The 15,592-nt window shown below is 43.3% G+C and overlaps 1 protein-coding gene across 1 annotated transcript in view; it reads left to right on the top strand.

Annotated features, from left to right (window-relative positions):
* Positions 1-15,592, top strand: part of ACSS3 (acyl-CoA synthetase short chain family member 3) — a 137,867-nt gene that overhangs the window by 107,532 nt on the left and 14,743 nt on the right. The window contains exons 10-11 of the mRNA XM_067559880.1: positions 3,598-3,693; positions 8,107-8,170. Coding sequence (XP_067415981.1) covers positions 3,598-3,693; positions 8,107-8,170 — 160 coding nt within the window. The remainder of the gene's footprint in view (positions 1-3,597; positions 3,694-8,106; positions 8,171-15,592) is intronic.

Genomic DNA, 15,592 nt, shown 5'->3' with positions numbered 1-15,592 from the left:
GCCAATGGAAGCAGAGAGGCTAGGCCGGAGGGCCTTACAGAAAGATCATCAACAGGCTGAAGAGTGGCATTTGGAATGGGAGCTTTTTCCTCAATACCACCCACTGCAGCAGCAGATAGTTGGGCATCATCTTGTCAGAAGTTTAAATTTAAATAAACTGACCTGTGATGTCCACAAACAAATGAGCGCTTTGGGTTAAAACAGCCTAGGTCATCTGAAAGGGGACTATGTCCCATGATTTCCTCTTCTCAGCTCTGATCTCAAAGCTAAACCTACGTAGCACATTTTGGCCATGTCTGCAATACAAGGGTTTATTTCAGGATAGCTATGCTGGCATAGTTCTCTAGTGTAAACACTGCATGTGCTGATAAAAGGATTTCTTCTGATGAGGTAGTAAACACTTCAACCCTGAATGGTGTTAGCTAAGCCAAAAGAAAGACTCTTCTGTCTGTTTAGTTGCGTCTATACTTCTCCATTCTGCTTGCATAGCTACAAGAGAACCCAGCAAACACCCTCACATATACTGTAAGATGGGATGAGGCTTCTTTCTTTTACACCATAGGGAAACAGAAACCCCTTTCCTTTTTTCTGCCTCCAAAATAAGAGAGTCTCTCTCTCTCTCTTTTTTTTTTTTTTTAAAAGGAAATAGGCACATATTGTGATGGTGTTTAATCTTTGCCATAACCTCCATTTTGTTCTAAACTATGGCTTGGGGGTACAGCAACACTATAGCCTTATTGTTTTTTCTAATTTTCACACTCATTTATTCCATTCTTTTCTTCATTATAGTTCTGAACCATTTTCTCCCCCTTTTCTGTTTTCTGCTATTAATCTGTGTCTGCCTGTACAGTCTCTCTCTCAGCCTGGGTGCAACCCTCAGTCTTACTTTCTCCCAATCTCTTCTGACCTGTTCTCCTTCTACTCAGTTAGTTGTTGCCTCTATTTGTTATTCTCTTTCCCACTTCCCCTTTGACCATCAAGGCTCCTTTTCAGGCCAGTTCCAGCTTCCTCTCACTGGAGTGCCGTGTGGTTTTACTTCAGGCTGTCACCATCTGCATCCACTTCCTTCCCCCATTCTATCCATGACCTCTTCTAAGTATAGCCATCTCATTTAAGGGTACCTGTTGTCTGCCTCCTGCACCCAGCATCTGAGATAGGCTGCCTTAAGGTGGGATTTTCTCACAATTTGTCATGCTTCTCTTTCTGGGCTCAGCTTGACCGTGATGCAAGTTCAAGGGCCATCTCTGGTCCTGGACTGGCTTGCTTAATTTGAAAAATGGATGAGTTGAAATTCCACCAAAGCCATCAGTGTCACTGGTCAAAATACTCCACATCAGCTCATTTGAGTCCTAAATATGTGGTAAAGCCAATAGATTAAATAAGGACCCTATTACATTTTCTGTATTAATTCCCACCACTGACTTGTTAACTCCTGTAAGAGTCTGCCAAGGACTAAACATGAAAAGCCTCTTAGTGAAAATAAAAATGTAGCTTCCTTCCAGAGTGTAGACCAATACTCTTATAAACACAGCATAGCCAACTCTCCCAGTTTTATTGTGATCCTTGTAATTGTTTTTTCATCCCCTCCTTCTCCCCCGCCCCTCAGACGCTAGGAGTTTTATGACTACATCAGAACCTCAGCTTTCATTTTGGTAAAAGTAAATTCTTAGTCCTCCTGGGTATGGAGATAAGCTTGAAAATCGGAGCACGAAAGATTCACAAGCGAGAAGGCAAGTAAAAAAATCCTCCAGATGTGTTACTTATCAAATCTCATGCTTTTGGGGGTCTGACTCATGATTGCTGAATGCTTGGGGATGGCAATTCTGAAGGAATGACTCCACTCCCCTTGCCCCAGCATTCCCATGAACCTTCTCTCTGGCAGCTTCAGAAACTTAAGCTACGTCTACCTTGCAGTCATGGGATTTGATTGCAGCTCATGTATATGTATCTGAGCTAACCTTAATCTAGCACCCCATGACTGCAGTATAGCCATATCTTTAGGTTCAGCCCTTCTATACTACCCTATTTTTCCTTTCCTCTTCATAGTGTAACTCTAAATAGTTCTCAAAGAGTTATCTCAATGAGAACCTCAGGAGTTATAAAATAGATATTCCTGCAGAAGTTCCAGATAAAGTAGTGATCTATTGCTTCATAACATAGACTGCTGTGCTCTGCTCTGCTCTGGTCTTCCAGTCCAACAGCGTGAAATTGGGAAATACTGCATTTGTCTGCTTTCTGAATCTCTCAAGGGATAGAATTTCTTAGCCCCAAAGTAGAATTCTACATACAGCTAGCCGACCTTGCGAAGGTCTTTCACTCAACAGCATTCCTCTGTCTCTATGTAACACCATAAATTTTAAATGTCTCATCTGATCAGTTCAAGCTTTCAGGTAATATTCTAGGCATCAGTGGTTAGAGTTGTATTGATTTAGAGGGAAACTGGAAAACTGAAAGGAGGAAAATGGAAAACGTGGAGCCCCTGCCTTCTGTTTAGCACAACCACGGCTTCAACTGTCTCTGCAATTGTCTATAAATCAAACTGGTTGAAGGAACCCATTAATATCTTCTAGTATAACAGTATCCCATTTCATCTCTGCTCATCCTTCAATAATTTAACATGTTGGCACCCTGAATGACTTATCTCCCCGATGGAAAGAATAATAATGAGGAAGAAGAAGTGAGGGATGGGAGCATACACACAACTCCTGGGGTTGGGGGACCCTGGTATAGGGGAGGGAATGAGACACACAGTCCATGGTGGGGCGGGGAGAGTCTGGGGGACCCTGATATAAGGGATATGGAGGTGCACACAGAGTCCCTACCATGGGGGAAGAATGGAGGGAGATCACAGAGCTTCTGGCATGGAGGCATGGCAGGGAGGTTGTGATAAGGGCCCATAGAGCCATTTGCATGGAGGGAGGGATAGTAGACATACAGAGCCTGAGCCATGAGGGAGAGGGTGGGGGAAGTTGCAGGGAATCCCTAAAATAAAAGAGGATGTGAGGATGGCACACTGAGAGCTTGTGGGCTGGAATGGAGGAAGGTGGGTGTTTGCAGTCAGCTTGGCCTACAGAAGCTATGAAGTGTGCAACCACCTAGTGATATACACCATATACAGAAAGCACTTGGACAGTCTAAATAGAGAGGTAGAAAAATAAGATAAATCTGGTCTAGTGTATTTTCTAGAGATTTTCCCTTAATGACTCCTTAATTAAATATATTACTTTTATATAGCAATCCTATCATATATAGGTTTCTTGCAAACATGTAAATTATTGTTCTCTGACTCCCATAGGTCCACAGCACAATAAGCTACGGGTTCTTTTTTTTCTTACTACAATACAGATATGTATATATTTGTACTATCTGTTAATGAATGGAAAAGTGGCCTTTTGGTGCACTTTGATTTCTGAGGTGAATTTGTATTCATTACATAATACATATGAATCTTATATATGTGAATTCTAAATCTTTCATTGCTCATCTGGAAATATTCTTTTGATGTGCCAAACTAGAAACCACGCTTTACACCAATAAATACTTAATGACGCTAAGTACAAGCCTTAACTGGCATATTTTCCTTCTATTACATAACAGAAACTGGATCTGCAATTACTGCTTCCTGCCTTGGTTTGGGAAACTCTACAACACCTCCACCAGGACAGGCAGGAAAATCAGTGCCAGGATACAACGGTAAGAGTGTGCAGTGTATATCATTAGGAGAGGAGGTTGCTTGCACCTCTGAGGAAGAGCTCAACACCTCATAAGAGCAGGCCTTAAGATTCCAGTTACTGTTTAACAATCTAAGGCCAATGTTGGCCTCTGCTCCACCAGCTTTGTACCTCTCTGGCTTAACAGGCTCCTTCATTGGGTGAATGTCCATGTGACATACGGTCAGCGTAGTAGCTCCTCACCCACCTCTCTTGTTCCTCCTTCCTCTCCAGTTGGCTGGGGAAAAGAAACGTGATTTGGGAGCTGCCATATCCTGGTGATCCAATTGTGAATGTTACCAACTGGTATAATTTAGAGCAGCCCTGATGCAGTTCCATGTTGCCCCTTAAAACCAGCCTGGTGGCCCCAGGATTGATTTAAAATAATATTTTCTCACTCTCACATGCACACTTGCACCTTTTTTACCCTTGTCAGGAGCTGAAGCAACAGTCCTTACAGTCTGGCCACAGTATCCAGTACAATTAAAGTTGCAGCAACCACTTAATCATATAGGTTTTAATTTATTCCGTATCCCTGGAAGATGCTTTCATCTTTCAGGAAGTGCTCATAAACTCACAAGGTCAGACCTTTAGCAATCTACCTTATTAGCAAACATCCCTTCCTACCTTTTAAACTGTTAGTATGAGTCTATATTCCTTGGGCACCCAATATTTCTCTGGCATACAGTGAGATTTGAAAGTTCACAAGGAACTGGCTACGGTAGTTGTCATTGTGCTGTTGAGTCTGAAGGTTAGGAATGCCTGCACACTATTGGGCAATGGATATTACAAAGGTATGAAAACACTCAGTCCTTCAAAACAATCTGCAGTAATCATAACCAGCAGTGAAATTGTTTTTAGCAGTTATGAAAAATAATGTTAATAGTGGTCATGTTTAAAATTGGGGGAGAGGGGATAGTAGCTAGAATAAATAGTGTTTTAAGAATGTATTGTCATACCTGTAGTTTACATCTGTTACAACATGTGTTATTCGGAGGCTAAATAGGTTTGCTTGTTGGACATATATTGTACATATATGTTTAAGAAACACACTGATCTGATCTCTTTTGCACAATTTATATAAAAGCTCTCCTGATTTTAAGTCTGTAAAGATGATTCTTCCTGTGAAGTTTGTGACCTCTACAAATATGTAATGATGAACAAAAAAGCAACACAGCAAGGGTATAAATCTTTTCTATTTGTTTCGGTCTCACATCCCCATTCATTTTATCAAAGAAGACAGTGTTTGTGTTCAGACTTTTACAGGAGATCATGTTTGAGAAAGATGTTAAGCACATTATCTTTCAGTACTTGCGCAGCATTTTTATTTCTAGCTGTAATAAATAGGCTGCGAACCAGCATAGGGCATAAAAAGTAAGAGCTTTAATTGTTTGGAAGATATTTGCATGCAAAGTACGCAGCCATGAGATTAAGAATTCTAAAATATTTTTATACCTGGCAACTATGATTTTGACCCAGAGTTTTCAGGAATTACTCCAAGAAGGAAATATAATCAGATTTCTTTGCGGTCAAGCCATCTACAGGAGGAATGCTCACATTCTTGGGAAAGAAGGGTTGGCTGTCTTTTCTTCTCACAAATAGAAGCAAACATGAACATTTAAAAAAAAAATTAAACATCTTCAGCTGCCCTCGACTGTGGCACTAGTAGTTATTGTATGAAGACAAACAATGAATGCAAGAGGAAGTTAGAGAAAAGGCTTAAAGTTTGACCACAGCTCTAATAAGAAGGGAACAATGGTAGAATATAATTGCATCAAATCTGTTCCCAAGGCTGTGGTAGTCAGGCTCAGCAGGTATATGTGGGAAGCACACATATAGAGATTTTAAATGAACTCTGCAAAACCTGCTGTTAGAGTATCTATAAACTTCCTTCTAAATTAATCAAAGGGAATTACGTAAAAATACATTTAAAATGGACTATAAAATGGACACCACATTCAGGAAAGTTTTGTAAGGGAACAGATGTCACATTTCCTTTCTAACCAATGGTTCAGGATCACTTATTGGAAAAGTTTATGCTCCTGTAACCCTGCTATTAATGAAATATGGGACCTTGAAATCAATTCTGATTACTATCTCACTTTTCCTAACTTCATTTGTGATATGACTCTGGCTGCTGATACTTTAGCTACTTACTAGTTTGAGATAAATATTTTATGCTATTTAAAAGATGGGCTCTGTGCTCTTAGATAGTATAAAATTGCATTAGTAGTTCTCAGGACGATAGTTGCTGAAGTCATGATATGTTTAAATTGGATTTGGGGAAATAAAATAGGAAGAAATGCAATTTTTTTTCTAAAATCTGGCCAAAATCTTTCCTGTTAAACTGTTGTAAATACAGAGTAAAGTAAATTAACTTGTGTGAAGTGACTCAAGCTTTACATCGGGGTAAATTAGAGCAGAATTTGGCCACAATTTCAAAATTCAATATAGTGTGAGTAGGCTAGGCTATGAGTGAATGCTGCATACCACTGGAAAACTAATTTAAACCTGAACTAATTTTCTAGTAATATACCTCATTCATCTTTAGCTGTTGTTTTCTGAGCTCTGACCTTATATTCAGTATTGGTCCCTTGGTCTATCACTTTGTTTGTTTGTTTGTTATTGATCCAAGACAAAATACAGCAAGTCCTGAATTTGACAGCAGTAAATACCCTACGCTGAATATAGGTTGGTAGCCATGTAGTTCAGGGATACCCCCACTCTGCTGCTGTTTTTTTTTTTTTTTAATTTAATTTGCTAAAAATCTTAGAAACCTAAACCTATAGCTTTCAGGAAACAAAATCTAATATTAAAAACTGGTGTTAGTACCTTGATAAACAAGTTATATTAAGCTAAGGACTCTAATGCATCAAAAACAAAAGTAAGTTATTCAGACTGTAATATGAGTTAGACTATCTCCTTCTACTATATGAGTCCAAGTTCTCCAAGTCTAACTTGTTGGATTTTTCTTGTGTTACTTGAAGGGGTACCAAGCAAAAATAGTGTTTACAGAATTTGTAGTCATCGCCCAGTAGAATGGAACCTTCTTGTTAGGATCCCAGACTCTCCCTCCCTCATATAGAGGGGGCAGGATGACTTCTGAGTTCCTATTCATCCTTCCCAGAACCTTTATTAGCTTAGCTTTTGTGTAATTAACCTTTCCAATTCATTGGCCTGGCTGTATCTGTCCTTATGCTAAGCCTCTGATCCATTGTCTGCGGCAGGGCACGCAGGAGTTAAAATCACTGTCCTTTCTGAAGGAGTGGCTTTAGCCAGCAAAGATCAAATTTTAGCAGTCATGGAGTCTGTTCAGTAGATAGGCACAGTGATACTTCAAAGGTCTGCTGGCAGATGTGAGTATCTCTGCTCTCACCTGAAACTTTCTTCCTTATTGTCCAAGGCAGTTGTAGCTGGTTATTACTGTCACAGTTCAGGTCAACTGCACCTGTATTCCCCCTCTGGGGTCCAGCAAGAGCACCCATTTTTAGGCTCCCAGCTCCTTAGGTGTCACCTCTTTTGGGCAGAGACCCACATCTCCTTCCAGTCCTGGTCAGGGTTTTTCCAAGCTGTATAGTTCCCTGCCTACACTGTGTTATTCCTGGCAAGCCAGACTGCCTAAATAGGCCAGTGTCTACTCTTTGCTTTCTTTTCAGAGACTGTAAACAGTACAGTTGCCCACATTTATAAATTACCACACATCTTTTCGTAAGCAAGCAAATTTATTCTTAAAGTGAAAAGCATTACAGAGAATACATACTTAAAACAATAAAAGAACCTACATGCATGCTAATAAGCTTACCAGAGATCATCCCAACTCCAACAAAGACTCTCTGGTAGGAGTCAGTCCTTCAAACTCCACCGAGGGATTTTCCTGTGGTTAAAACAGCTGTAGCTCAGAGCAAGCATCGCATGAAATGATTAGTCTTTTCTTTGGACATCTTGGACTTTTTGATCTTCAGATTCTCTGAATGTGTAATCAGTAGACAATGGTCCCCTCCTCAGGGCGAAGCCTCAAAAGACTTCATTGACCTACCCTTAGAGATTCCCCAGGCAAACCACTGGACACTGTCCAAAAGTCCATCCTTGTCTAGCCTATTGACATAAGTGAGTATTCTTCAAGTTAGGGTTTGTGGACCTGGTGAATTAGTGTGCAGCAAGCCAGGATGTGAATCTACAGCACACTAGCTTGCCGCATGGACCCTGCTATCACACACTAAATGTTCTGCAGTGCTCTGTAGCAGGATCTGTCTAGCCAGTTAGCGCATTGTAGCTTTTCACCCTGGCTTGCCTTGACTAACTCATCATCTAGAAAAGCTGTTAGAGATGGTACTTTTCAGATGGTGAGGACAATTTACAGGTGAGAAAAATGATCTCTTCCTTTGTTACTTTGCAGTGATGGTTCTGGATGACAACAAGCAACCAGTGAAGACAAAGACTTTAGGAAATATTGTGGTAAAGTAAGTAAGTCAAAACTTCCAAGGTGTCTTATAATTAAGAGGAATTGCCTTACATGAAAACTGTCAAGAAGGGCAGACTATGTGCCACTGGTATTTATGTCTTTGCCAAAATTAATAAAGTAAGGGGGATGAGAGTAGAAGAACATGACTGTTTCTGATGTTGATTTTTAGGAAGCCCTTTATCCTAAGAACACTAATATGGGAGGTCTAAACTCACTTGGTACAAAAGGGTTAAAACAAACTCATTCAGATAATTTTATGTATACTTTTTTTTCCCCTTAATGACAGACTTCTTTGCAATGTTTCTTATTTGCCAGCATAAGAACAAGCCTAGTTACTGTGATGCAAGAGAACAGTATTCTGGGAACTACTTTCACTGTCTTAACTACCATGTCTCTGACTTCCTCCTAATTCAATGGAACTCTGTGGTGTCATAGAATTACATGCTTGATTTATAGGAGGATGAAGCAATGGCTGCTTGCTGCTTCATTGTCTCTAGTTGGCTAAACCTAAAGCAGCAAATTCTTAGATTTAGAATGTTTGTTTGCTAATCTTACTAAAATGAGTCCTTCTCATGTCTGCAAGAGTGGTTTGTATGGAGAGGATGACTTGGACCTTGCCCCAGAATGGCCATAGCTCAGACAAGGAACACGTATTGAAAGACTCCATAGGAAAGAGATTCATTGTTGTTCTCCATGCTATACCTTCTCTTTGATAACCCTCGACAGAAAACGACTCTGTCTCTCCAATCTGGTGTGTTTCATAAGCACTAAAGTCACTTTAAAATGCATACCCTTTATACCTTCCCACTCCACTCCCCAAAGAAGATTTTAGATATAGAGCTCTCAGTTCAAAATCACTCTAAATACTGACTGCATTTCTCTCATCTCCTCTTCTGCTTTCTCATCGTCTTCAGCTTCCATTGTGTCTGCTCCCATGGCACACGACAGTTTCATTTTTTCACTGATTTACAGGTAATACTTTGAGTTACTGTCCTTTTGGTCAAGCCAGATACACAGTTTCTGACTTATGTGCTCAGCAAATACAGGTCCCTATGGCAATGCACCAACCCACTGTTGTTTTAGTAAAAGCTAGAAGAGCAATGCTAGGGCACAAACTCATCCTTTAGAGGGCTAGTAAGTAACATACTGAAAGTTTAACATTGGTCTGCAGTAGAACTGATTGGAATATTTTCAGCTAAATTAAATTTCCTTGAGATGTGCTCAGAGACCATATGTTTTGTGGAGACATACCTGTTTCAACTTAAGCTTTTGCAGGGAGATCTGGAGGGAAGTGAGGAGTATGAGTGCAACTGCCCAAGACTAGAATTGGGTAGTTAGCGCATTAGCTGGGAATGTGGGAGACCAGGTTCAAGTCCGTGTTCTACCTGATTCTGTGTGATCTGTGATGAAAAACTACACTCTGGTCAAGGCAGAGCAAACGCTCAAAATTGGTTCTCCAATATCCCAAGTCAATGCCCTAATTCCTATGACATCCTACCCGTTTTCCTCCCCTAATTGAAAAGCTCAGTTTCAATCTGAAAATGGACACTTTGACACAATTCAATTTTTGCAAAAGTATTGGAAAAGTTTTGTTTTTATTCTAATGCAGAAGGAAAATACATTTTGAAAGCTCAAAAGCTGCTGTGAAATAGAGCTGTGCTCTGGACAGCTCTTGTCTTCAGCAAGATTTTTGTTTTGCAATCACGATTAACACAGTGCAGCTTTGCAGTCAAGGACTGTGTTGTCAAGGACCAATCCAGACTGCAGATGCGGTTCAGTGCATCTTTGATGCAATTAACGTTCAGTGCTCTGGGACTTCTAGTCAAGTCTCTCCTCTCCCCAGTCCAGAGGATGGAGTTTATAGGGGCTATACTGGCCTCAACTCCAGCCAGATTTTTTCTTTTGGACTTGAGGTTTCAGATGATTCAATCTACTGTTCTAGATCACAAAGCTCACCCGGTCACAACAGCATGAAACTGTTGAGGCTCCTGGGGCGTGTGGCCTCGTACACTTACATGGTTCAATATGCCAGACTGCCCCTCAGGATTCTACAGGGTTGGCTGGCCTCAGTCTGCTCACCGAGCCGTCGCCATCTGGATTCGGTGGTGAATGTGCCTTCTCATGTCCTCGCTGCTCTAGCTTGGTGGAGAAGTCCGACCAATGTGTGTGTGGGAGTCCCCTTGCCTGCCGGCAACCGACACTCACATTAATGCCTGACACATCTGCCCTTGGTTGGGGGACTCATCTTGGTTCTCTACAGACTCAGAGTTTACGGTCTGCAGAGGACTTGGCTTTACATCAGAGAGTGGAAAGCTGTCAGATTGGCCTGCCAAGTTTTTCTGCCACAGATCAAGGGAAACAGCCTATTAGTCCTCACAGGGAACTCAGCAACAATGTTCTACCTCAGCAAGCAGGAAAGAGCCTCCTCTGCCAAGAGACAACTCTGCTTTGGGAGCTCTGCACTGCCAACTCAATATATCTAGAAGCTTCTTACCTATGGGAGTCCAAAACAATCTGGCAGATCACCCAATCAGATCATTTATAAGTGGTTTCTTTTTCCAGATTTGGCCAGATACATCTTCCAAGGTTTTGCTGTTAGTTCTGTCAAGGTACATCTGGCAGCTTTCTGCCCTAAAGTGGATAATTGGTCTGTTTTCTCTAACATGTTCATAGGGATTTTGAAAGGCCTAGTCAAACTGTATCCTTGGTTGTAAGACCCTGTTCTCCCAGGGGATCTAAATTTAGTGCTATAAAAATGTCTGGGTCCCCCTGTTTGAGCCTTTGGCATGGATGTGGCATTTTTGGTTGCCATCATCTTGGCCAGAAAAGTAGGAGAGCTGCATGTCTTAATAGCTGGGCCTCCCTATGCAATCTTCTTTAAAAACAAGGTTTACTTGCATTCTCATCTGAGGTTTGTCCCAAAGGTAATGGCATCTTTCCATATTGGCCAGCCAATTTATTTACCTGAATTCTGCCCAAAGCCACATTTCAGCAGGGAAGAGGAGCGTTTGCACATCCTGGACATCAGAAGAGCCCTGACATTCAGAACCAGGCACTTCCATAAGTCCTTCCAACTGTTTGTAGCAGTGGCAGGTAGAATAAAAGGACAATCAATCTGCACTTAGAGAATTTCTTCTCAGATAGCCTCTTGTATATGCAGGTGCTATGACCTGAGTAATGTCACCCCACTGAGCAGGGTCACAGCTCATTTGATGAGGTTGCAGTTGTCCTCAGAGGTTTTTCTAGCACATTCTAGTTGGGGATATTTGTAGAGCGGCAACCTGGTCCTCCGTCAACACGTTTGCATCTCATTGTGCTGTTGTTCAGGACTTGAGAGACAGTGCTAGAGTTGAATGAGGAGTTTCCCAATCTTTGTTTAAAAAGACTCCGATCCCACCTCCTGTTTCACAGCTTGTGAATCACCAAGAGCAGAATTTATATGTGCAATCACTTGAAGGAAAAACAGTTACTAACCTGTTCAGTGACTCTTCTTCAAGATGTGTTGCACATGTCCTTTCCTACCTCCTCTTACCTCTCCACGTTAGAGGTCTGGCAAGAAGAAACTGAGGGAGGGCTGGGGGCAGCGGTTTGGGGAGCACTTCCGCAGGGACTCCTCTAAGAGGAAGAGCAAAGGACATAAAAGATACCAGGGCCACTCATCATCCGCCGGCCCACAACCGGGCTCTAACCGCCGTAATTGGGGTGGAAAGCAGGCCTTTTGAAGGTGCACCTGACAGTGATCTCCTAGTTCTGCCCGTGGATCCAGCCTCCCTTTTATTTTCTTCTCACCTAGCCCGCTTCCTCCCAGCCTGGGCCACCGTAACTTCAGATCGATGGGTGCTCAGCACTTTGGCCATTGGTTATACCCTCCAATTTGCCTCACTCTTGCCTTCCCACCTCCCTCCCCGCCCCTCTTCAGGGACCCCCTATCATGAGCAACTTCTCAAGCAGAAGGTGTGAGCACTCTTGCAGATGCAGGTGGTGGAAGAGGTTCCCCGGGACCTACAGAGTCGAGGTTTTTACTCCTGTTATTGATTCCAAAGGCAAAGGGAGGACTGAGGCCTATACAGGACTTAAGGTGCCTCTTAAATACCTCAGAAAGCTAAAGTTTCATATGGTTTTCGTAGCCACTATCATTCCCTCTCTGGATCCAGGCGACTGGTATGCCACTCTCGATTTAAAGGACACTTACTTTCACATTGCAATCTTCCCTGGCCACAGGAGATTCCTGCGGTTTATGGTAGGGGACTGCCATTACCAATTCGCGGTGCTCACCTTTGGCCTCTCTTCGGCAACAAGAATCTTCATAGAATCATAGAGTTGGAAGGGACCTCAGGAGGTCATCTAGTCCAACCTCCTGCTCAAAGCAGGACTAACCAGGACTAACCTTAGCTAAATAATCCCAGCCAGAGCTTTGTCAAGCCGCAGTTTAAAAACCTCCAAAGATGGAGATTCCACTACTTCCCTAGGTAACCCATTCCAGTGCTTCACCACCCTCCTAGTGATAAACCTTTCCCTAATGTCCAACCTAGACCTCCCCCACTGCAACTTGAGACCGTTGCTCCTTGTTCTGTCATATGCCACCACTGAGAACAGCCTAGCTCCATCCTCCCTGGAACCCTCTTTCAGGTAGTTAAAAGCTGCTATCAAATCCCCCCTCATTCTTCTCTTCTGCAGACTAAACAAGCCTAGTTCCCTCAGCCTCTCCTCATAAGTCCTGTGCTCCAGCCCCCTAATCATTTTTGTTGCCCTCTGCTGGACTCTCTCCAACTTGTCCACATCCTTTTTGTAGTGGGGGTCCTCACTTGTGAATCACTGAAAATCTGGACACAATACTCCAAACGTGGCCTCACCAATGCCGAATAGAGGGGAATAATTACTTCCCGCGATCTGCTGGCAATGCTCCTATTAATGCAGCCCAATATGCTATTACCCTTCTTGGCAAACAGGGCACACTACTGACTCATATCCAGCTTCTTATTCACTGTTACCCCCAGGTCCTTCTCTGCAGAACTGCTGCCTTGCTCATCGGTCTCCAGTCTATAGCTGTGCATGGAATTCTTCCGTCTTAAGTGCAGGACTCTACACTTGTCCTTGTTGAACTTGATCAGATTTCTTTTGGCCCAATCCTCCAGTTTGTTTAGGTCCTTCTGTATCCTATCCCTACCTTCCAGGGTATCTACCACTCCCCCTAGCTTAATGTTATCTGCAAACTTGCTGAGGGTGCAATCTACCCCATCGTCCAGATCATTAATGAAGATGTTGAACAAAACCGGCCCCAGGACCGACCCCTGGGGCACTCTGCTTGTGACTGGCTGCCAACTTGACATGGAGCTACTGATCACAACTCGTTGAGCCCTGTGCTCTAGCCAGTTCTCTATTCATTTTATAGTCCATTCATCCAACCCATACTTCCTTAACTTGCTGATAAGAATACTGTGAGAGACAATATCAAAAGCCTTGCTAAAGTCAAGGTGTATCATGTCCACCACTTTCCCCACATCCACAAAGCCAGTCACTTCTTCATAGAAAGCAATCAGATCGGTCAGGCATGACTTTCCCTTGGTGAATCCACGTTGACTGTTCCTGATCACCTTCCTCTCTTCTAAGTGCCTTAAAATGGATTCCTTGAGGACCTGCTTCATGATTTTTCCAGGGATTGAGGTGAGGCTGACGGGTTTGTAGTTCCCTGGATCCTCTTTCCTCCCTTTCTTGAAGATGGGCACTATATTTGCTTTTTTCCAGTGATCAGGGACCTCCCCCAATTGCCACAAGCTTTCAGAGATAATAGCTAATGGCTCTGAAATCACATCAGCCAACTCCCTCAGCACCCTCTGGCGCATTGCATCTTCACCAAGTGCATGTCGGTAATGGGAGCATTCCTCCAAAGTAGAGGTGTGCAGATGTTTCCTTACCTGGACAATTGGCTCATCAGGGGCAGGTCAAGGTTTCAGGTTCAGGACAGCATCACAATTACCTGAAATATTTGCCAGGCACTAGGTCTCCTAATAAACAAGCAAAAATCGACATTAGTCCCTGTGCAGAGGATAGAGTTCATTAAGGTGATGCTGGACTCGTCCAGGGCCAGAGCATTCCTTCCAGAGGAAAGGTTCCTGGTGATGTCAGATACTATAACCTGCATTTCGTGTCGCCCCTTCATGACAGCGAGGATCTGCCTCAGCCTCCTGGGCCACATGGCAACCTGCACCAATGTGGTTTCCCATGCCAGACTGCACCTTAGACCCCTCCAGATGTGGTTGGCGTCAGTATTCTCTAGTCAGGCACCACCTGGACAGGATACTTATGGTTCCTCCAGAAATGGTTCCTTACCTCCCTGGTGTGGTGGACGGATCTGCGTTGGGTGCTCTCCAGAATGCTCTTTGAAGCACCCCAGCCGTCAGTAACACTGATTTCTGATGCCTCGGACCTGGGGTGGGGAGCTCACTTGGGTTCCCTAAAGACCCAGGCATGTAGATCTCAGGGGAACTGTGGCAGCACATCAGTATCAAGGAGCTCAGGCAATTCATCTAGCCTGTACCATCTTCCTGCCACATCTTACCGACAAAGTGCTGCAGATACTCATGGACAACACTTCAGTAGAGTGGTGTTTTAAGTGTCACATCCATGAACTCCTATCTGCCACCGGAGACACTGTTGGTGAGTCACCTAATTTGAGAATGGACATGAGCAAGCACTCCAAGAAGAAAGAACAGTTACTTACCTTGTAACTGTTGTTCTTCGAGATGCGTTGCTCATGTCCCTTCCAAACCCACCCTCTTTTCCCTCCGTTTGAGTTCCAGCAAGAAGGAACTAAGAGGGAAGGAGAGTTGATGGCAAAAGTTTTCCAGCACCAGTGCATGTGGCGCGCATACACCTAATTTGAGAATGGACATGAGCAACACATCTCAAAGAACAACAGTTACAAGGTAAGTAACCGTTCTTTTTATTCTGTCCCCCCCCAACTCCTATCTTTTGCTACAGTTGGATGAGTTAGTGGGGAAGGCAAAGGAGAATCTGAATACTGTTTGTATCGTATAATGCCTGGTAGAATACCAGTGCATGGACACTATCCTCCATTGTAGCAACAGTGCACCATTTTGACCCTCTGTCGGTGGGGGGGGGGGGGTTCTTCTGTGTCCAGCAATATTGCTTAGTGGCAACAGTCTGTGGCAGTGTCACCTAGTGGTCAGAGCCAGTGTCTGTATCACCCAGTCATGAGAGTCTGTGGCTGTATCACCCGGTGGCAAGAGTCTTTGGGGCCAGTGACAGGGGAACCCAGGCCCTCCGGGCTCCACCTGGCACACAGAGAGGAAGTGACGTGCCCAAGATAACCCAGCAGGCCTCTGTCAGAGCTGGGATTAAAACCCAGATCTCTATCCCACTGTAGTGTGCAACCCACTAAGCCACACTGAAGTGTAGG

The sequence above is a fragment of the Emydura macquarii genome, unplaced genomic scaffold (genome assembly GCF_026122565.2).
Source record: "Emydura macquarii macquarii isolate MOO-44397 ecotype Brisbane River unplaced genomic scaffold, CSIRO-AGI_Emac_v2 contig_2205, whole genome shotgun sequence".
Taxonomy (NCBI): domain Eukaryota; kingdom Metazoa; phylum Chordata; order Testudines; family Chelidae; genus Emydura; species Emydura macquarii.
Note: the sequence above shows the minus strand (reverse complement) of the source record. Positions and strands in the feature narration are given on the sequence as shown.